Source organism: Eublepharis macularius, chromosome 3 (genome assembly GCF_028583425.1).
Source record: "Eublepharis macularius isolate TG4126 chromosome 3, MPM_Emac_v1.0, whole genome shotgun sequence".
Taxonomy (NCBI): Eukaryota; Metazoa; Chordata; class Lepidosauria; order Squamata; family Eublepharidae; genus Eublepharis; species Eublepharis macularius.
The window spans coordinates 160,158,213-160,179,754 of record NC_072792.1 but is presented as its reverse complement, the minus strand read 5'-3'; the positions used below and the strand labels follow the sequence as shown (position 1 = coordinate 160,179,754).

Below are 21,542 nucleotides of genomic sequence, written 5' to 3'. Positions count from 1 at the left end.
TTAAAATTAACTTTTATCAAGCAAATGGCAGTTTTACCCCCATTATTTTCAGTAAAAGGCACTGACTTCAGTGAAGTTATGGGTTGGATTCCAAGAGTAAGAAGAACAATACTCACAGAACAAGACTTTCCTACCTCTTCTTTTCTGGTGCAGTTCCCATGTTTCCTCCCATCTGCTTCTGAAGGATGGGGGCTGCAGCTTGATGGAGGAATTTGTTTAAATCAGACCCCCCCACCAAACCTGCAACAGTATGTTTTGTTGACATAAGGGACTCTGCATTCTGCCTTATATTGGTGGAAAAAATGTAGTAGTATTGCTTTATTTGTTGGGTAAAATAAATACAAGAACATTAAGAAGAGATCCTCAACACCTCTAAAATATTTAGACTAGTGTGTGGATATTGACACAGTGGTAGAGTATCTGCTTTGCATGTAGAAAGTCCCAGAATCAATCCCCAGCATTTACTCTTAAAAGGATCAGGTAGCAGGCGATGGAAAAGACCTCTGTCTGAGACCTAGGAGAGCGGCTGCCATCAGAGTATACAGTAAATCTTGTCAGACCAATGGTCTGCCTCAGTGTAAGGCAGCTCCTTGTGTGTATTCAACACTGATGCAGTTAATTCAGTTGGCATTAGGAAAATGAGTGGCAGCCCCCCAAGTAATTGGAGATTATTAGTACTTGTCCATAGCTTAGACATACATCCATCAAGGTCAGTATTGTCTGCTGAGACTCACAGCAGCTCTCCAGGATCTCAAGTGGAGGTCTTTCATGTCATCTACCGTCTGGTCCTTTTAACTGGAGATGACAGGGATTGAGTCATGGACGGTCCCCTGCCATCTGCTCATAATTTTTAACACTGCCATCTGCTTATTTTTTTAAAAAAATCCTTTCTTGTAGGTCTACTTCTAAAGCAGCTAAACATCTAACATTTGAGGAAGAAAGTCAGAATTTAACAATTACAGGTCTGAGTGAGAAGAGTAAAGAAGAGACAGGAATAAGCTTGCAGGTATAGTAAGGCTTTGGGACGCGGTATTTGTAGTAGAGTTCCTCACAATAGTTTTGCTTCTAAAACTTCTAACAGGTAAATGATGGCCACTAGGCCAATTTACAGTAGTGTGGCCCCACTGATCTCTCAAAACTGTACCAAACATAACAGGCTTTGCCTGATTTCGAAGTACTAGAAAGCATGCTCTAGGAGCTCATTATACTTCATAGCAAAGATGATGATTTGAATTCATTTGGTGGCTCCAGGAGCTAAAGGAAGGCTTTGGCTAGCCCGTTTCTCATGCATGACTCAGCCTGCAAGTTATTTTGTTTGCCCACTGTGACCACAGCATCTGGCCAGAACCCAAAGAGGTACTCAGGCACACTCCATGAAACTTACTATAACAGGGACTGCTGGTCTCTTTGACCAGCAGTCCCTGTTAAAACTCCATCTGTTTCAAAAGTAGCTTGACATCTTGCATTGTTGTTTGCTTAGATTGTGTACCTTTGCATGTTAGCAATAATTTCATTAATATGCAGAGCATAGTTGCATGTTGTGGTGTCTGTCATAGAATGTATTCAGTATGGTTGCAGTATACTTGCACATCTTTAGCATACTAGAATTGATGACTGACAAAACTTTTTTCTCCCTGTTGGATTTAGGACCTTCTCATGGATATATACCGAAGCATAGGAGAGCCTGATAGTCTCTATGGCTGTGGTGGAGGAAGAATGTTGCAGCCATTAGCTAGGTATCCATTTTGTTAGAAAATATGTAACTTCATGTATTTTAATCCATTCATACAAATGTACATACAAAGACAGAGTGTTATAAATATTTCTACTGTTCTTTACATGTAACAGGATAAGAACTTATGAGCATGAAGCAGTATGGGGGAAAGCTCTTGTAACGTATGATCTGGAAACAAGCCTTCCATCCTCAACTCGACAAGCAGGAATAATAGAGGTAATTGTCAGAACAAAAGGAGTGCAGTATAGATATTAATAAGTCACTAAAGTGATGGAGGGCTCTAAATCTAAATCACGTTCCGATTTTTGTTGGCATTGATAGAGTTTTCGTAACACCATATTTCTTCTGTGGCCACATTTCTGGGTCTTGGCTTGAGGGAACCCTCCTCCACCTAATCCCACCCCGAAAACCCCTAAGTTTAAATTTGGAGGTTTCAGTACGGTCACTTTGAAGGTGCAAGGTTTCCATCCTCGAGAAATAGTACCTTCTCAGCGGTGGCTGCCATCTTATGGAATTCTTTCCTAAGGGAAGCCAGCCAAGTCCATGCTACTCTCTCTCTCTGTCTCTTAAGAAGGAGAATCCAGGAGTTTTGTTCGGCTAGGTCTTCTGAATTCTATGCTGCTGGGTTTATGTTGTCTTCTGCTGGCTATGTTATATATTATTGGTTCTTTTAGTATTGTATTATAAGTTCATTCTCAGCATTGTCTAATAGACAACACACTAGTGTTTAGGGCTGGGCAGTATGAAGGAACTTGCTTGATTTTATTTATTTGCTTCATTTTTAGTCTGCTTTTCTCAGATTAAAAAGTTTTTTAAAAATACAATATAATACATAGAAAAAACAATTCAGTAAAACTAGATGACAAAATTAGAGAGCAATGCAAATAAAACAGTACAGTGCATACAATAAACTTTGGAATGAGAACTGCCTAAAATTTTCACAGACATTAAAATCATCTTCCCATTATATAAATGCCATCCTGAACAATGTCTCTGTCTGTGCAGCAGAGGTCTTGGCCTTAAACTCTTCTGAACCCAAAAATCTTACTTCAGATGTCCTACAAGTCTCAGTAAGATGTAATATAGTTTAATTGGTAATGTTGGGAATAGCTTCAAAATCAAATCTAATTAATCAGATGTTAACCTTTTATCTCACTGATTGTAGGCTTTGCAGAATTTTGGGCTGTGTGACACCCTCTCCATTTACTTAAAAGGACTAGAACAGGAGAACCCTGAATGCTCACTGGAATTACAAGAGCTTCGTTATCAGGCAGCTTGGAGGAATATGCAGTGGGACCAGATCTCTTCTGTCAAGTAAGTAGTCTATATATATAAAGCCTGGAAAATCCACAACAACCATATATATATAAAGAGAAGTGTCCTGACTGACTTGTCAATGCCCAGCCCAAATACCTGGACCTAGAAACATGAAATTTGGGGAGAACATTCCTTTCAAGAACACCCACTAAGAAGGGATTTTAAGACATTCCCCTAAGGGGTAAAAAGGGGTAAAATGTGTTTTCCCAAAATGGATACAGCTTCCCTGTGTGGCTGGTAGGTTGCTGCCTGCTTGCGCCGCCACCCACTGCCAGCTCGGCCGCTCTTCCCTGATTGGGCCAGCCTTTCAAGATCATTTGTATATGCAGCCTGATTCGTCCTCACCCCCCCACCACACACACATTCTATACAGTATGCAGCTGTTATTGGCAGTCATTGAATGTGTCCTGAGGTAAAATGCACTTCCCAGTCTTCCCCTAAAAGTTCACTAGGGTTGCCAACTGAAAACAAAAACCCACAAGCCAAAAAATGTTACATACCTATATTATAACTGAATTTAAAGTAGTTAAATACTGTAGTGAAGCACAGGTATCAAGCTAGTATACATATAAATATCATTTTTAGCTGTAGTATTTTAGAATTTTATTTTAGCTACAATTATTTCATACCAAAACTAAAAGTTGTACTAAAGGTATATTCATTTTGGAGTATGTTAAGTGTTTTTGGCTCCTTACAAACAAGTGAAGGAGACCTAATGGCAGCCAGTATGCCAGTTAGGCTGCTTCTTTACAGTCAGTTACACGTTTGTATACAGCTGTATTTCTTTTGGTTGTTTTTAAGAGATGAGATGGGAGAAAGAGGCTACCATGAATCACTGTATGATGCTCTACAATGTTTAAGGGACAAGGAATTCTCTACTTTTCATGAAAGACTAAAGCGTGCCAGGTAAATAGCAAACTTTGAAAGTGCCTCTTTTTATCATTCTGCTGCATATGTTATTTCAAAATGAAATGAGGATAGCCTCATCTTTCACATGCTGATGGAGTCTCCATCATCCATGTGGCTTAATGACATAGAAAAAAAATTAACTCAATAGGGATTAATATTGAAGATTTGTTTTCCCTCACAGAAAAATCAGTTTATGCACTGATCAGACAAAGAATCCTTGACCGAGATTCAGAATCTCAGAAGTTTTGCAAAAGGCAGATGTTTACCCCTAGGTTTGGGGGTTTTACCCCATGGGTATAGGGAAGAACATCTCACTTGTTTAATGGCCCCACATTATCGCAGAGCTTAATTCGTTAGCTTGGTTTAATGTGCTACCTTCTGCGATACTTTATGGGAGATTCCGTAAAGCACCATATGCTAACAGGTTATGCACTTGTGCTCAGCGAGACATAGAAACCCTGGAACATGTTTTTTTGTATTGTACTTATTACTGTGATATACGTCCCACACTCATTGATCCGCTGGTGAGAGAGCAAATTGGAAAATCTGATAAATGTAAAGTTATCTTCCTATTGGCTACTCAGAACCAAAAAGTTATCGAAACTGTAGCTAAATTTTTGTATCTTGCATCTATGAGGCAAGTTGTGTATTTGTAGACTGAGTTCTGGTTGTGTTGAATGTTTTTGTTAACATGGATGTAATGCCAATAAAGGTTGCTGCTGCTGGAAGCAAAATGAGATGCTAATCCATTCTAGGCTTTTACTCTTACATTTTGTTTTCTTGAATGTTGCCATTCATATTAATGAGAAATGAATGCAAACCAGCCACTTCTTCACTTTTGTGAGATGACTGCATGGTTTCTAATGAGTTTCCCATCTGAATAATCAATGATAAGCCCTAACCTTGAATGGATAACTAAAATCCATGGTCTGGGAGGGCCAAATTAAACTTTATAGATCAGATTTTACTATGGAGAATGTATTTGACCTTTCACATGTAGCATAATAAGAATCCGTGTTTAGAATTATAATTATCTTAAGTTAAGCATCATATAAATTAGAGGTTTGTGTTTCAGTTCAATTTCTTTTTCATATGAGAAATTTTGAACAGATGCTGAGATAGTGAGTTGGACCACTGATTCATCTAGCTCCGTGTTGTGTGCTCTGAATGGCAACAGGCTCCCAGACAGAAAAGATCTTTTCCTGATGGATACCTGAGATGTTTTAATGGGAGATACTAGTGATTGAATCTGGGACCTTTTCCATGCAAAGCATGTGTGTTTATCACAGAACCACAGCACCTTCCCCTCTTGGAACCCATCTTGCAGAAAATGTGTGTGTATATTAAATGTGCCTTAATACAATATTCTTTGTTCCCTGGTACTATTTAAAATTGTTTTGATAGTAAATGACAGTTCCTGGAATCTGTTTCTTATATTCATAGAGTCAAGGAAGTTGAAGAACTGTCTAAAGGTAGTCTTGAGTCTGTGTATTCTTTGCTGCCAACACTTTGCAGACTGCAAACCATAGGAGAGTTGGAACACATAGGACAACTTTTCTCTGGGTATTATATTGTTTCTTTTAATGTTTCATTTCGTTGTGTTATGTTGTATTCAGAGATACAAATCAAGATGCCCATTCATTGCTGTTAATCGGATTTTGCATTCCTTCATTATACATTTAAATAAAATACAGTCTAAATCAAAAAGCTAAATAAAACATATAAACGTCTTACAATACTGAAATGTTTTAAATGTCTGTTTTATATCTGTTGTTTAGCTGACATCTTGCCCACGTTCAGGCCGTATGACAAACCTGTGTTCATTATAGGCACCAACGGTTTGTTAACCATGCCCTCGTACTCCGTCCCTTGAGCACAAACTGAGCAAATTGGAGTTTGTGGGGAGGAAACAAACTTCAGTTTGCCTGGGAAGGGGAGGGGCTGAGGGAGCAGGTGAGCGTGGCAAAAAGGTCATGTTTTTGCCAGATGAAAACACAGAGATGCTTTTGTGACATTTCAGTGTGGACTTTATTAGCATAAAAATTAGCGTACAGTGGCAAAGTATTTCAGTTATTAACCTGTACACTTGATATGACAGCATAATTATGCTGCAGTGCTGGCATAATATTTTCTGAAGCTATACCAGCATGGAAGTTAGTGGGGCCAATTCAGCCACTTTAGTTTGGGGCTGCCAGTTCCAGTCTTATATGAGACTAATTGAAACTTCATTTTGTTGAACTTGATTTCATAGAATAAAATGATGAAGAAACAGTTCTGGGTTCCTAGTACAAATTCTACTGTTGGCTAAGCTGAAGTTATAGTTCAGTTTCTCCATTTACCTCCATATTAGAGAAGTGAGCAAAATACTGTTTCTTGAAACATGTCAGACCTGTCATTGCTGATTAGATTGTTTTTTAAATTATGGTCACAATAGAGATAGTTTGGGGCACGTTTTTAGAGACCTGAATGAACTCACAGTGCCTGTCATGATCATTCTCCCATTCTGCACAGATTTTGATTCCTAAAGTCTCATTTGAATCCAGTTCCAAGCCTCAAAATTATCCTTGGGCCTTCGTTTTAAAACCTTACTACTACTCAGTGAAGAAGCTCATCTCTTTCTTTCATATCGTCTGTGCTTTCAGATCTCTGACTAAGAAGCAACTGAATTGTATGTATCTGAAGTGGCAGAGCCAGTCCAAGCTCCTCCAAGACAGTGATTTCAGTTTCCAGGAGCCGATCATGGCGCTGCGCACTGTGATTCTGAAGGTCCTGCTGGAGAAGGAAAATGAGAACGCTAAAAGGGAGTGCATCAAAGACACCCTCACCAGCCATCTTGTGGAACTGTCGAGATTGGCCCGAGTGGCCAAAAACACCCAGGTACTGAATTTGAAAAGTCTCACTTAGACATGTTTTTAGAGTTCCTGCTCACGAGTTTTTCTTAATTAATTTTCAAATACTGGCTTGGATGCTGTTGAAAATCTTTGCGGATGGAAGAGTTTCTGCCGGAGGAGCTGTTGGGGGACAGGGGGCCACTAGGAGTAGTAGGGCAGGAGATGGACCTCTGTCTGCTGTGGGAGGTGGGAATCGGCTCCCTTCTATCAGCAGAAATGATTGGTGGGATCTGATCTGACACCTTGATGTTTTGTTTTGTAATTACACCTCTGGGCACTTCGCCAGGATGAGAATATAGCTCTGCTCCTTCTCTACTGTTGTTAAAAACTTTTCTGTACGTTATAGGCACAACTGTTAGCCCAGAATACAACAACAAGATCTGAAAGTCAAGCCATTGTGTTTTTGGCAAGTGTGCTTGCATGATCACTGGACTATTCTTTAACAGTGCTAATTCAGAATTACAGAGCATCAGCTCTGTACTTATCTTCTTGATTTCCCAAAAGAAACATAAGCAATGACACCTTATGTTGAAATGAGGCATGGTGGTGTTCTGAAAAATCTTGTGAACTTCATTTGTTTTTGACAAATACTACCTGCTGTTGCATTTCCATATGTTGTTTTGGTTTTGGCAGAATCATCAAGTGATCCTGTCATTTGCCCTTTGTGTGTTGTCACAGCATAGAGCTAGAGGCCCAAATGTCACTTGCTACATTGGCACGTCTATAGTTTTTTCTTCTGAATTAATTCATTATCACTAGTCTTAGAAACCTTTTGGCTTAAAGGTGTATGTGGGAGTGGAGGTGCAGGGGAGGTCATTTATTTACTTTTCTGATTGTGGGGCAGGCAAGGCAGATGGAAGTATATTGGGGATCACTCATCTTGATAAGTGTTCTGGAGTATAGTTTGGATCCTTATAGGTTTCTCATGGAGCAAAAATGAGAAGAGGTCCAGTTCCCATTCTCACTGGTCTCCCACCCTACTCATTATCTCTGTGGCTTTTTCTATTGTAGCTTTTTGGGGGGGAAAGGGAAGGTTAGAGAACAATGCATTTGGCCAACAGAAAGCTGGTAGGTTTCTATCCTGCTTGCCTTGTTGCTGGTATAGCAGAGTAGATATAGTTGCTGGCCTAAACGTTCACAGTTCAAATCTTACCTTACTCTAACAGTTAGCTTAGGGAAGGTGCTATCTCTTACCTCACCCTACAGCCATAATATGGGATGATAATCCTGGGCAGATATGGGCATTACTGCCATAATATTTGTGAAGGGCTTTAAATCACTTGAAATGCATCACAGAGTTGTATGTTATACCCATGTCCACCATTATCTATTTGCAGATTTTGTTCACTATAGGATCTAGATCTCTTCTATATCCAGATCTTAGCACTTGGATTTCAGCCACAGAAGACTGACTTCAGCTGCTGATACAATCCTGTGCTTCATAAAAGTGGTACTACTGGGGCCTAGGATAGGGCTTGATATATTTATGCCCTACTGTTCCTCTTGGCTCAAGGCAGCAATATGTGTAAAGGGTTGAATTTTAATCGCATGCCAACAGTACAACTTACATGCTGGATCTTCTGAGTTGTTGAAAGGACACATTTCTGGAAGTCATTTTTCTAGATGTGTATTCAGGTGCATGGGGTTTAACAGTAACATGGTATAATTGGATTTGGCTAACTAAAGATTTCAGAAATGTAAGTCAATGGACCACATCTCAAAAAAAAGGAGGAAAAAGTGAACAATTGTTATTTTTTCAGCTTCCAGAAAGAGCAATGTTTCAAATTAAACAGTACAGCCCAGCGAGACGTGGGGTATCTGAGTGGCAGTTGGAGGAAGCCCAGGTGTTCTGGGATAAAAAGGAGGAGAGCTTAGCACTGAGTATTCTAAAGAAGATGATCAAGGAATTGGACGCTGATTGGTTCACGGTAATGTGCTACATTCTGTTGGCTTCGTAGTATCTCTGTTGTTGAAATCCCTGTTTTAGATTTGAAGAAACACAAGTGAGTAATACTTAAAAGGACCAAAAACCTTACAGAAAACTTTAACCTAAGGGGAGATTTAAACAGAAGGGTGTATCGCAGCATGTTGGGTAGGATCATTTCATCTTATGGACAATTGTTAGCTAACATATCTGAATATTATTGTTCTTCAAAGGTTGAAAAAGATCCAAACCTGAAATTAATTTACACAGAATGTTTGAGATTATGTGGAAGCTGGTTAGCAGAGACTTGTTTGGAAAATCCTACAGTCATTATGCAGAATTACTTGGAAAAGGTAATGAACTTTGAATAGGACAACTTTCGAAAATAATCTAGAAAATTATATTTTTCTTGTATAATTTTTAATATATTTTATCTGCATCTATACTCTTTGTTGGTTGATCAGTAAATAGCCAACATGGGTTATTGTTGTTCTTATTCTTTCTAGGCAGTAGAAGTTGCAGGAAGCCAAAAAGATGACCACAGTGATGAGCTAAAGAGTGGGAAAATGAAAGCTTTTCTGTCTCTAGCTCGTTTTTCAGATACTCAGTACCAAAGAATTGAAAACTATATGAAGTCCTCTGAGTTTGAAAACAAGCAAGCTTTGTTATTGGCAGCCAAGGAGGAAGTTGGCCTCCTAAAAGAGCATAAGATTGAGAAAAACAGGTAGGTCTCTTAACTGAGATGTTGTTGCCAAAAATGAATGTGGCATGTTGCCCATTAATGGAAAGCAAGTTAATGAGCGTTCATCTGATTTAATGGCGCAAACCTTCAGGAGAGGGGGGCAGCAATTTCTTCTTGTTAACGCTTCCCACTATAAACCCTCACTTTGACTCTTGTGGTGATTCTGTGGACCTGCAGATCCCCAAGAACAAAATTTCAGGGGGCTCAGTGGGCTGGGAAATGGGGATGTCACATTTCATGAAGTCTTTGGATGGTTGAATACATGTCATGAATGTGATTATTTTATTTCTAAATCTTTGTTGATAAGATACACAGTCAAAGTTGAACGGGAGCTTGAACTTGATGAACGTGCAATTCATGCACTGAGAGAAGATCGCAGACGTTTCCTGTGCAAAGCTGTTGAGAACTACATCAGCTGTTTACTGAGCGGAGAAGAGTATGACATGTGGATCTTCCGGCTTTGTTCTCTCTGGCTTGAGAACTCTGGCGTTTCTGACATCAATGCTATGATTAAGGTTATCTCCTTTGTAGCTTTCTTACTTCTGTAGATGTATATGAATGGTGCAGGGTGCATTCTCTATGATCCTAGGGCATAATTGGTGAGCAGATACAGCAACAGGTTTGGGTCTGGCCAGTGACTGCATGGGAGTCTTCCTGAAATTTGTGGAAGAAAGGTGTGTGTGTGTGTGGGGGGGGGGGGGTTATTTCAGTTATAGAGCAGTTACCTCGTTTTCACCCTTTACATAGCCTGTACTCATGGAGAAGTTAGGCTGCTTTCATGAGGAGATAGTTCCCTGCGTGGAAAACAGGACATCCCCATGTTAATAGAGAATGGCCGTCATTCAGAGCATGATTTGTGGGTGTTCCCAGGGCCTGTTTCAGTCTGGCCTATTTCAGTCGTGCTAAAAGGTAGTCTGCAGAGTGGTTGCAGGGAAACGACCAACTTCAGCATGAGGAAGACCTAAGTTCACTCCTCACAGCCCTTTATGGAGATTTTCCCCCTTTCCTGGCTGAGCTGCATAACATGAGGGAAAAGGAAATTCAGGGCTGTGGGCACATGGGGGTGCCTCAGTGTGGTTACCATTGTGCCTGTGATCTTCCACAGGCACAACAGGGAGAGAAGAGGGAGAAGCCGGGGTGCAGCAGTGGAGTGGTACAGGAATGGAGGAGGCCTCCATATTGGGGGAGGCTTAGTCTGAAACACACCTTTGACGTTTGAACTCCCTCCCCTTGAAGTCTGTTGCACTGAGTTTCTGATTGCTTAGGCTTGTGGAATATGCAGCTTGTGTGTTGCTTTCTTCACTTTTTTACCAGTAGTTGATCTCTTCATTTAATTATTATTTATTTATTTAACCAGATTTATATCCCGCCTTTCTGCCCTCACAAAGGCCGCTAAGGCAGCTAACAAGTTAAAATATACATATTAAAACCGCATTTTAAAACATCAACAAAAACAATAACAATAACATCATTAAAACAATTAAACCCGAATCATTTATTTTAAGTCATTATTTAACATGATGTAACAAATATATTTTCATTTATTTAAGTTATATATGTTATTTACAGTCTGCCTTTCTCACTGACCCTCAAGGCCGATTACAGAGTGTAAGTCAAATTCAAGCAGCAGGGTGGGACATCCAATAAACAGTGCAATAGGGTATGGATTGCAGAAATCTGAATGTCCTGATTATGTTTATATTCAATTCCCAACCCGCCCGCCCCCCGCTGCCCCCTGCACACATGCACTCTCTCTCCCCTACCTGTAAAACGCTGTCAGAATAAAAAGCTCACCTTCTGCCACATTATGTGAGTTTGTCTTCTTTGTCTTCTGCTTAAACTTGTAAACATGATACAGTTATGCCTATGTGAGCTCATCTTTATTGGTCTTTTTAATGTGTTCAAGTAGTCATCTGATAATTGTTTAAGAACTGTGTGGTATGGTATTTCTGTAGCAAAATAGTAGCCATTTACATCTCTGACATTCATAATGTTTAGAAAAACAGGTTTTGAAATGCAGTGATACTTGTTTAAACAACATGTGTTGTGTTTTTTAAATATAAACTTTTTCTCTTGTTGCTTTTGTTTCCTGTCTATATTACATGTACTACAGAAAGAGGCAGAGAAAATACCATCCTACAAGTTTTTGCCTTTGATGTACCAACTGGCTGCTAGAATGGGAACCAAAATGATGGGAGGATTAGGATTTCATCATATTTTGAATAATGTAATTGATCATCAGCTGTGAAACCTTTCTTTCCTGTGACCTGCATATATATATATATATATTTTCAAAACAGACAAACTTACTTGTGTTGTACACTTGCTTGATTAGACATTGAGGATCTTTAGGTGTTATGTTATATTTTAGTGCTTCATTCTGTAACATAGGTATAATTTGCAGTTGGGAACGATTTAAAGTTTTCCCAGAAACAGGGCTACTTTATAAAACCCGTGTTAGAAATCCAGACACTGGGTTGGATCCAGCTTTGCGCAAATGGAAGAAGAACTCTTACTATTAAGATTACTAAGTAGTCATCTTACTACTAAGCTTTATTTAATGTGCTCAAGAAAGGCCAAGAATCTTCCCCCTCTCCCATATTGTACTTTGGGGGCTCTTTTGCCGTTTTTTTCTTGTGTTTCCACTTGCACAAGTGCTCTAGCACAAATAGGAATTTTACTCTGGATCTAACCCATGAAGTACTAGCTGCTATAACAGTAAAACCAAATCCTATCCTGGTAGTGTGCATGATTTCTTGGAAATAAGTCCCATGGAATTCAGTTGAATGTACACCTGTCTTAACTGTATATACAATTGCAATTTCAAGCTGTAATCTTATGCAAACTTGGCAGTCAGTCTTGTGCTGTAACGAAGAGTTTCTAGTTGACGTGACTGGCATTTCTGCAAAAGCTCTGGTCCACCTCAGAAATCTAATCATGACTTGGGCAGTGGACCCAGTTGCTCTTAATTGTTCTCTCCCAGCAAATAACTCTTTCAGCTCCATGGTTTATTTGCATCTGATGAAGAGAATTGTGGTTCTCAAAAGCTTATGCTACAATAAAGTTGGTTAGTTTTAAAGGTGCTACTGGACTTTTTACTGTTTTGCGACTACGGACTAACACGCCTAACTCCTCTGGAGCTATGGTTTATAGAGTTGCTGCAGGCAACTTAAATAGGTTCATAGAGAGCTGGAGTGTAACAGGAAGAAAACTCAAACTGAGTATGAGTGAACACAACTAAAGAGTGCACCTTTGGGCCATTCGTTGAGATTTATTTCAGCTGACCCTATTATAAGTCCTCAAGATGGGTGGCCACAAGTTACAAGGCCTTCTCAGCAATAGCTCTCATTTGTAGAACTCTTTCTCCAGTACTACCTACCTAGTTTTAGGCATCAGATGATTATTTACCCAGACAGTTGGCTGGATATTATTTTATATTATTTTAATAACTGGATATTATTTTCTTCTTTGATTGTTGTTTTTTATTTTTATCTGTTCTTAATATGTATATTTTTCATTTTGTGATTTTCTTTGCTTTACTGAATTTTAAAAAGCTTTTACTGTTGATGCTTTTATTGTTTTAGTGTGGTTACATCTGCTGATTTTATTGTTTTTATTGATAGATCTTTAAAGTATTTTATTTTTGTTCACCTCAAGTGCCTTATAGATATGATGCAGTACAGAAATAATTTAAATAATAATGTAATTATTCATACACTTGAGCTAAGTAATTATTTATGCACCTGAGTTTTTCAAGCTCTTCTGTCATTTTTCAGGTCTAAAACATGAAAAGCTCATTTTATTCCTTTTAAACTTGTATTTTATTAAGTTGTATTTTTAAGTTGTATTTATGTTATAAAGTACTAATTGTGATATATAAAACAAGACTGATACAGAATTAAATTATGTTCAACATAATTATTAAACCTTTGGTGCTTTCTTTAATGCTGAGATCACAGGTAGCATTTTATTTATACAATGTTTCCAATGTTTTTATATTTCTTAATAGCTTATAGCAAGGATTTCTCTAGATCATCCACACCACACTTTATTTATAATCCTGGCTTTAGCAAATGCCAACAAGGATGAATTTTTGACAAGACCGGAAGCAGTAAGACGAAGCAGACTAACTAAAAATGCACCAAAAGAAATTTCCCCATTGGACATGGTACTTGAATTCTGTTGTATTTTTGTAATTTAATTAAACTCTTTTGGCTGAGAACAGGTTTCATGTTGAACACTGTTGAACACTGCACAGCATCAAATTGTCCCGTTTCCTATTTATCCTCCCTCCCCGTTCCCCTGGAGTTCCCTAGTTACCCTCCCAATTTTAATCCAAAATCAATCAGAGGTACAAACTGTGTTTTAAGTAGTATTTCATTTTTTGGTTCTGTAGGATCGAATGGAGGCTGCTAGCAATATAATTAACATGATAAAAAGCCAAAGAGCTGATATGGTGAGAAATGTCGACGCCCTTTGTGATGCTTATATAATTTTAGCAAACTTGGATGCAAATCCCTGGAAATCTCAGAGAAGTGAGTGACTGGGAAAGAGTGTGTGTGGCGGGGGGCGACACTGATTATTGGGTAGAATCAGTACTGATAGCAATGTGAAGAGAACAATTCTCATGTATATTTATCATTGATTTTGTGTTAAATATTTTTCTTTATCACGCAAGGTACTTTACTTGTCTCTTAATTGGTTTGTTACCCAGTTAACTGGTCCAAACTGTGTATAAATAATTGCTACTATGCCGGAATAAACATTTGTGCACAGATTTGTTTTTAAAAGACTTGGAGGTGGTATTGAGGTATTTGGAATAATTTCAGTAATGTCAAGAGGGAGGTGTTATAAGTTGCTTCTTCATAGAAGAGGGCCCAGGGCCTCACCTTTCAACATACGTTAATGTGGTAAATGACTGTTTAATATATGCATTTGTTATTAATGCAGGAGCCATAAGTATCCCATCTGATCAGCCTATTACTAAACTGAAGAATCTGGAAGATGTTGTTGTACCTACCTTGGAAACGAAGGTAAATAAAACTTCACTTTTGTTACTGGTAGTTCTTACACTGTTGTATTAGTGGCATTAACGTCTCTGGAATGGTGGCCAGGGGAATTTTAACAGGTTCTGCTGTGCATATTGCCTATTTCAAGAGGCAACTGTCATGGCAATAGTTTGTTGCGTTTTATTGTTAGTTTTAATGGCTTATAATTTGTATCTTTTTATGCTGTATACTGCCTTGTAAATGTACTATTTGAAAGACACAAACTTAGTAGATAAACATGACATAGCAGCATATTTACAATTTTAGGTGGATCCAAGCGGAAAGTATGAAAATTTGATTACAATAAGATCATTCAAACCTGAGTTTCGCTTAGCAGGAGGTCTCAATTTACCAAAAATAATAGATTGTGTTGGATCAGATGGGAGAGAGAGGAGGCAGCTTGTCAAGGTGAGTTCTGTGTGCTGCAGTTCCTAGAGAGATGTCTTTTCACTCACTGAGAAAACTATCTATTAAATGTAGAGTAATGAGTTTTTTATTCTTATGCAGTTTGGTAAGTCAGGTTCAGATGTCTGTCTGATCACCATCCATAGTTTAAGCACTCCTAATTGCCAAAGTGTGGTATGCAGTTGGATAGCATAACCCTGAAATATGACTTACAGACCATTCAAGTCATCTTATTCAACCATGCCACACCAGAACATGCGTTTGATCACACACAGTCTTGAAGCCTTCTGAATTTGTACATCTTCCACGTAGCAGATCTTGACATGGAGGTGAATTCAAAAAAAGTGCACCTGCCGCACACCCCTTAGCATTCTGAGATATACAGTGAGGTGAACTTGAATCTTCCTTGAACTAGAATGGGTATCGAGTGTTGTGAAGGAAAATATACGAAAAATGATAAGCAGTTGATATGAAGGGAGATGAAAAGTCAACTTCAAGCATTTCAAAGTTAGTAGGAATATGTTCTGTACAAAACCAGGGCAAAATTTAATTCAGCGCTTGAAACAAGAATAGAATGATACTTTCAAGCTTTTGAGCAAGGCATAAAGAACGTGTCATTCATCACACTTCATATAATGTTGTTGCTTTGTTTTGGCTTCAGTGTTGTATGAAAATATTTCCTGCTGCTTAAGGTTGTAATCCTAAGAATAATTATTTGGGTGTAATTCAGTGGGGCTTCTGAGTAAATGAGCATAGGGTCAGGCTGCTGCTGCATGCATTCTTTTGTATTAGTGTTTAGCTTGCTGTGCCTGGAATGTTCCTAAGTTCTTGCTTTTCCTGTGTCTGTTAAAGGGCCGTGATGACCTGAGACAGGATGCTGTCATGCAACAGGTTTTCCAGATGTGCAATGCTCTGCTCCAGCAAAATACTGAGACCAGAAAAAGAAAGTTGACTATCCGCAGATACAAGGCAAGGGCCCACTGCTGTTGCCAAAGAGTGGTCCTGAACAGACACAATGATAGCTCCTTGCAAGCTTTATTGAAAGCTTTATTTGTTATTAATGCAAGAATGTCCAGAATGTGCTCTTGCATCTCCCTCCTTTTAAGTGATTTCCCCTTCCTTCCGTTTCTTAATGTCCTGGGGCCATGTTATACAGGCTGTATCACAAACTATAAGCTTTTAAACCTGGCTCAAAATGCCAATTAATATGTGTCTGGTTATCTCCTAGGTGGTTCCCCTCTCTCAGAGAAGTGGCGTCCTAGAGTGGTGCACAGGAACAATTCCTCTGGGTGAATTTCTCATCAATACTGACAACAGTGCTCATAAAAGATACAGGCCAAAGGATTACAGTAGTCTCTATTGTCAAAGGATAATGTTGGTGAGTCAGCCCAGAAGAAAACAGTATCTTTCCTGTCTTCTCCTTCCCCCAGCAGCTGCCTGTCAGCTCTGGAAGGTGACGTTGCTGGTTGGGGAAACCATGTGATGCGAAAGCCATGCAGAATGGGCGGCTGCCCTGAGGAGGAGGAAGTGGTCAAAATTGCCCCTCCTGTCTGCACTGTCTCTACTGTCAGCAGGAGGCTTCTTGCTCCAGCAGAAAGGAAGCACCCGATCTAAACCTCAAATGAGTATCTCATTCCATTTAGTGAATGAGAGAATTGCTGACTGCTCCACTGGCAAAACAGAACCCATGTCAACTAACCGGTTCATGCAGTCAGGGGCAGGGCCCAGATGGGTAATGAATTCTGTGCTTTCTCTACCAAGCTGCATGAACAGCTCGATGGTATGCTAGAATGACCTCATTGTGGATCAGGATTCATGGAGATCCTGAACCATTTTCTCTTAGCAGGCATTGCAAGTTCTTATTGGTCATGTTGCAGACCAGTAGAGCGACGCCAAGTGTAACTAAAACCAAAGGGAGACTTCGTAACGCTTTTTGTAATTTCACACATGGGGCTACGTAGACTAGCACAAGGGAAGATTCCCTTAAGAAAAGGTGCCGTACTTAAACACATGATGCTGAGAAGGGGTCCATACTCTGTCTTCCTACCTAATTAAGGCATCCTCAAAAGTGGCCAAGAGCATCTTCATACATTTGTTCCACCAGCATAAAGGCTAAGTGAGGAAGCAATTACTCTCTCTAAATTATCCATATTTCACTTCATAGGAGGCCCAGAAAAAAGGTTCTGAGGAGAAATATGCTACCTTCATGGACGTATGCCAGAATTTTCAGCCTGTGTTTCGCTACTTTTGCATGGAAAAATTTCTCGATCCAGCAGTATGGTTTGAGAAACGTTTGGCATACACACGCAGTGTGGCTACATCCTCAATAGGTACAGTAAAAAAGTGTTGTTGTTTTTTTGTCATAGTTTTGCAGTTATACATTTTCAGATCTAGTGCAGTTGTATTGTTCGCCATAAAATTAAAAATACAGCCTTCATCCAAAGCACTGAATGGGACCTGCGAAGAATGGCATTTTTACCCAAATGGTTTTGACTAGGAGTAAAAGTTGTAATCTGTTAGTTTGGCTGGTTAATCGCTTTAATAGTAAAAAAAAATCTTGTTTTTAAGTTAATATAGTATATATTGTCAATATGACATAGGACTTGAGAAGTAGTTGGGGACTGATTAGTTTTCTGTATAGAACTGCACATTAATATGTATTTCATAGCATTACTCAACATGGATCCAAAGTGGACCATGGACCAACACACTTGCACCCCTTGAAAACCCATTCTGAAGATAAGGGGACCTTTCAGAGTGTTATTCGATGCAGCAAGATGGACTGTGGTGGGAAGGGAAAATAGACGCCCATCTCGAGTGTTCACAGAAGGCTCCTTTGGATCATGGTTTAGGCAAATTTGCCTGTACGTGTGCTCTGCTTTAGAAGTTTCATAGTTTTATGAAGAGACATATATAAATGAAACGGATGCTATACTTAATGTGCTTGTGGCTTCATTTTGAGACTTTCCCTTTTCAGTTGGCTACATACTTGGCCTTGGAGACAGACATGTTCAGAATATTCTGTTAGACGAGGAAACTGCAGAACTGATACACATAGATCTAGGTACATGCAAAAGCAAAGAATTGAGTTTTCAAATTTGGCTTCATTTGTGTTTGTTGAAGTTTTATTTTAAAAAAATTTGTGTCTCTTCCATTCTCTTTCAGGTGTTGCTTTTGAGCAAGGCAAAATCCTTCCCACCCCAGAAACTGTACCGTTTAGGTTAACTAGAGATGTAGTGGATGGAATGGGCATCACGGGGGTTGAGGGTGTCTTCAGGAGGTAAGATACACTTAACGCAAGTGCAGAGTCCAAGTTCATGTTTCTGCATTAAATGCTCAGCAGAATTCTAGCCGTTCAGTTCTTTGAAAAACTGTCTAGAATTTAGGCTAACCAATGTAATTACCATGTAGTACAGGAGTCAGGTATAGCCAATAAACAGTTGTAAAAAATGAAAAGTAATCTTACAGTTAAAAGTGCAAGCTAGTTTAGAAATTGAAAATCTGAAAATATTTTCTAGGTGCTGTGAAAAAACTCTGGCTGTTATGAGAAATTCCCAAGAAGCTCTGCTAACCATTGTAGAGGTAAATGTTCCTTCATGTCTCTAGCTGCAAACTGAAAAGAGAGCTTTAATTCCTTGCATTCTTTAATATTGCCAAAATGACATCATTACTGGCTTCTGCTAGAATCGCCATTGGCATTAATGCGTGTGTTTTTGTGTGGCACATTTCTCACTAGAATTGTCAGCACACCAGAATTCCCCTTTGATTTGTTCTAATCCTGGTCTCCAGTATAAGAATTTCATACACCCCTTGAAAACCCAGAGTTTACAGCTTAAAAATGGTACTGCCAGCTTTATGTATAAACCACTTTGTGTCTCACCCCATCTAGGTACTTCTGTATGACCCCCTTTTTGACTGGACCATGAACCCTTTAAAAGCTCTGTATCTGCAGCAAAGGCCGGAAGATGAGACAGACGTCAGTGGCAGCCTCGACCCTGCCAATCAAGAATGTAACACAAAAGCTAGGTAAGGAATCTCTGTCAACCTTGTGGTGTTTTTGTTTGCTTTTCGTCTGTAGGGTTCATAACTTTCCATTTTCTTTTTTTCAGTAGCGATACCCAGACCTTTAATAAAGTGGCAGAGCGTGTCCTGATGCGACTTCAGGAGAAGCTGAAAGGAGTGGAGGAGGGAACAGTGCTCAGTGTGGGTGGTCAGGTGAACCTTCTCATCCAGCAAGCCATGGATCCAAAAAACCTCAGCCGCCTCTTTCCGGGGTGGAAAGCCTGGGTCTGAATGTGTATGGTGGGTTTAAATGAGTTGAGAGGGGCGGGAGGAGTGGTGGTCACCATTTCAAATTATGTAAAAAAAAAAAACTCTTGAAAACTGTGTCTCAATTTTTGAACATATTGCAATCTCTTGCTTGCAGTCAGCCTGAGAGCAAGACAGTGGTGGGGTTTGCCTTTCACTTGAATAAGGATACATGGCATGTGTTATGAACCCAGAAAGGAAAGGCGACCACTTTATTTCAAAAAGTGAATGCTGCTATCATTTGCTTCAGTTAAAAATAATAGAAATGGTTTATATATTTCCATATCCTCTACTTAGTTTACAGCCTAGGAACGGTACTGCAGTATAGTGCTGCTCTTTGTGGTTTCGGTATCTTTTTAAATCTGGAGTGGGGAAATGCATAATGGTCACCTTGTCTGGCTGCCATACATTGTACCCTATGCAGAGGTGACATCTAGACTGATGTGAGCTCCCATATTACAAATACACAGTGGTGCTGTTAAGGAGAGACACCAGGCAATTTTACTATGCATGTCTGCTGTGGAAATAGCTTGGAGCCTTCATTAATGGTATGTGGATGGTGTCCTTATAGACCAGGCCTGTAAGGGTATCCCTTATGTCTAATTCAGGGCCAAAAATACCGTACTTAAAACTGATGTAGGTTATACAGCCCAGAAAGACTGCATTTCAGTACTAGAAAAGAAATGGACTTGGAAATGATAAAATTAATGTATAATGTAAACATTTATATTTGCAAACAGAGTTTTTCTTCAGCAATTGTTTATGACTACAATTATTTGTATTTTTAAGCACAATAAATCCCCCTGTTATGAACTGCTGGATATTCTTTTGCTTTTTCTAAAATGCTGTGTGAAGTACTTGTTTTAGGAGCTAAAGGCATGTATCCAAGCATTCCACTCAGGAAAGTGTTCCTTTTTCCTGACTAAAGAGCCTTCCTCCAACTGAAGTGGAAGAAGAGTCCCTTAAACTGGAGAGAGGCTCCTAAGGCTTGAGGGAATGCTCCTTGCCAAAGAACATAAACGAAAATCGTAGCGTCATCTAATGAAATCCTACCCTTGTACAATGACTGTCTATTTTGTATCATGGGAATAGTGGCCTCATCATTATTATTACAGTTTAAAGGAACATTAATACAAACTTACTAGTAAGCTAAAATAAGTAAAATCACAGATAAGTTTTTTCATATTGTAATACTTTCTGGAAGAGCTAAATATGGTTATCTTCATGGGAAGAATAAATTTTCGCATGTCCTTCAATTTGAATTCTGTGCTGATTGATCATTGATACAGTATAAATGGGAACAACAACATCTATATCCTGACCAGAGACGTGGGCTAATCTGTAGTTTATCTCCCAACCATATTTTTCAGTTGATTCCCTTGCAATATAGCAAAGAACAAACCTAAGCTATTGGTCAAATTGCAAGAATTTTCCCTCTGATATATACCTTTTTCACCATATTGGAACAGGGATTCCAAAATTTATGTGCCCAAGTTTTACCACTCACTTCTTCCCAATAAGACTTACTGGCAAAATCCTGGTCTTACCAAGGATTGATTATTGTATTTGGTCTGTTAGAGTAGGAGAGAACTTTTCCCCCTTCTGAGCTTTGTCTTAAAACCTAACATAAGAACATAAGAACATAAGAACATAAGCAAAGCCATGTTGGATCAGGCCAGTGGCCCATCCAGTCCAACATTCTGTCACACACAGTGGCTAGAAATCCAGTGCCATCTAAAGGACTGTCAGTGAGGCCAGGACACCAGAAGCCCTCCCACTGCCTTCCTTCCAGCACCAAGACAACAGAGCACCACCTCCCCACAAAGAGAATACCATCTATCTCCTGTGGCTAATAGCCACTGATGGACCTCTGCTCCATATATTTGTCCAGTCCCCTCTTGAAGCTGGCAATGCTTGTAGCTGCCACCACCTCCTGTGGCAACGAATTCCATGTGTTTATCACCCTTTGTGTAAAGTAGTATTTTCTTCTATCTGTTCTAACCCGACTGCTCAATAATTTCATAGAGTGCCCACGAGTTCTTGTATTGTGAGAAAGGGAGAAAAACACATCTTTCTCTACCTTCTCTAACCCGTGCATTATCTTGTAAACCTCTATCATGTCTCCCCTCAGTCGTCTTTTCTCCAGGCTAAAGAGCCCCAAGCGCCTCAATCTTTCCTCATAGGGAAAGTGTTCCAACCCTTTAATCATTTTAGTTGCCCTTCTCTGTACTTTTTCCAGTGCTATGATATCTTTTTTAAGGTG

At 39.3% G+C, this 21,542-nt stretch overlaps 1 protein-coding gene across 1 annotated transcript in view; it reads left to right on the top strand.

Annotated features, from left to right (window-relative positions):
* Positions 1-20,875, top strand: part of ATM (ATM serine/threonine kinase) — a 65,863-nt gene extending 44,988 nt beyond the window's left edge. The window contains exons 40-63 of the mRNA XM_054973215.1: positions 898-1,006; positions 1,648-1,736; positions 1,849-1,951; positions 2,901-3,049; positions 3,854-3,958; positions 5,405-5,524; positions 6,604-6,838; positions 8,613-8,780; positions 9,010-9,129; positions 9,283-9,500; positions 9,826-10,033; positions 11,632-11,745; positions 13,528-13,686; positions 13,915-14,053; positions 14,469-14,551; positions 14,834-14,974; positions 15,824-15,940; positions 16,200-16,349; positions 17,136-17,301; positions 17,949-18,035; positions 18,137-18,251; positions 18,490-18,553; positions 18,861-18,997; positions 19,081-20,875. Coding sequence (XP_054829190.1) covers positions 898-1,006; positions 1,648-1,736; positions 1,849-1,951; positions 2,901-3,049; positions 3,854-3,958; positions 5,405-5,524; positions 6,604-6,838; positions 8,613-8,780; positions 9,010-9,129; positions 9,283-9,500; positions 9,826-10,033; positions 11,632-11,745; positions 13,528-13,686; positions 13,915-14,053; positions 14,469-14,551; positions 14,834-14,974; positions 15,824-15,940; positions 16,200-16,349; positions 17,136-17,301; positions 17,949-18,035; positions 18,137-18,251; positions 18,490-18,553; positions 18,861-18,997; positions 19,081-19,264 — 3,280 coding nt within the window. The 3' untranslated portion in view covers positions 19,265-20,875. The remainder of the gene's footprint in view (positions 1-897; positions 1,007-1,647; positions 1,737-1,848; positions 1,952-2,900; positions 3,050-3,853; positions 3,959-5,404; positions 5,525-6,603; positions 6,839-8,612; positions 8,781-9,009; positions 9,130-9,282; positions 9,501-9,825; positions 10,034-11,631; positions 11,746-13,527; positions 13,687-13,914; positions 14,054-14,468; positions 14,552-14,833; positions 14,975-15,823; positions 15,941-16,199; positions 16,350-17,135; positions 17,302-17,948; positions 18,036-18,136; positions 18,252-18,489; positions 18,554-18,860; positions 18,998-19,080) is intronic.
* Positions 20,876-21,542: the final 667 nt, after the last annotated feature.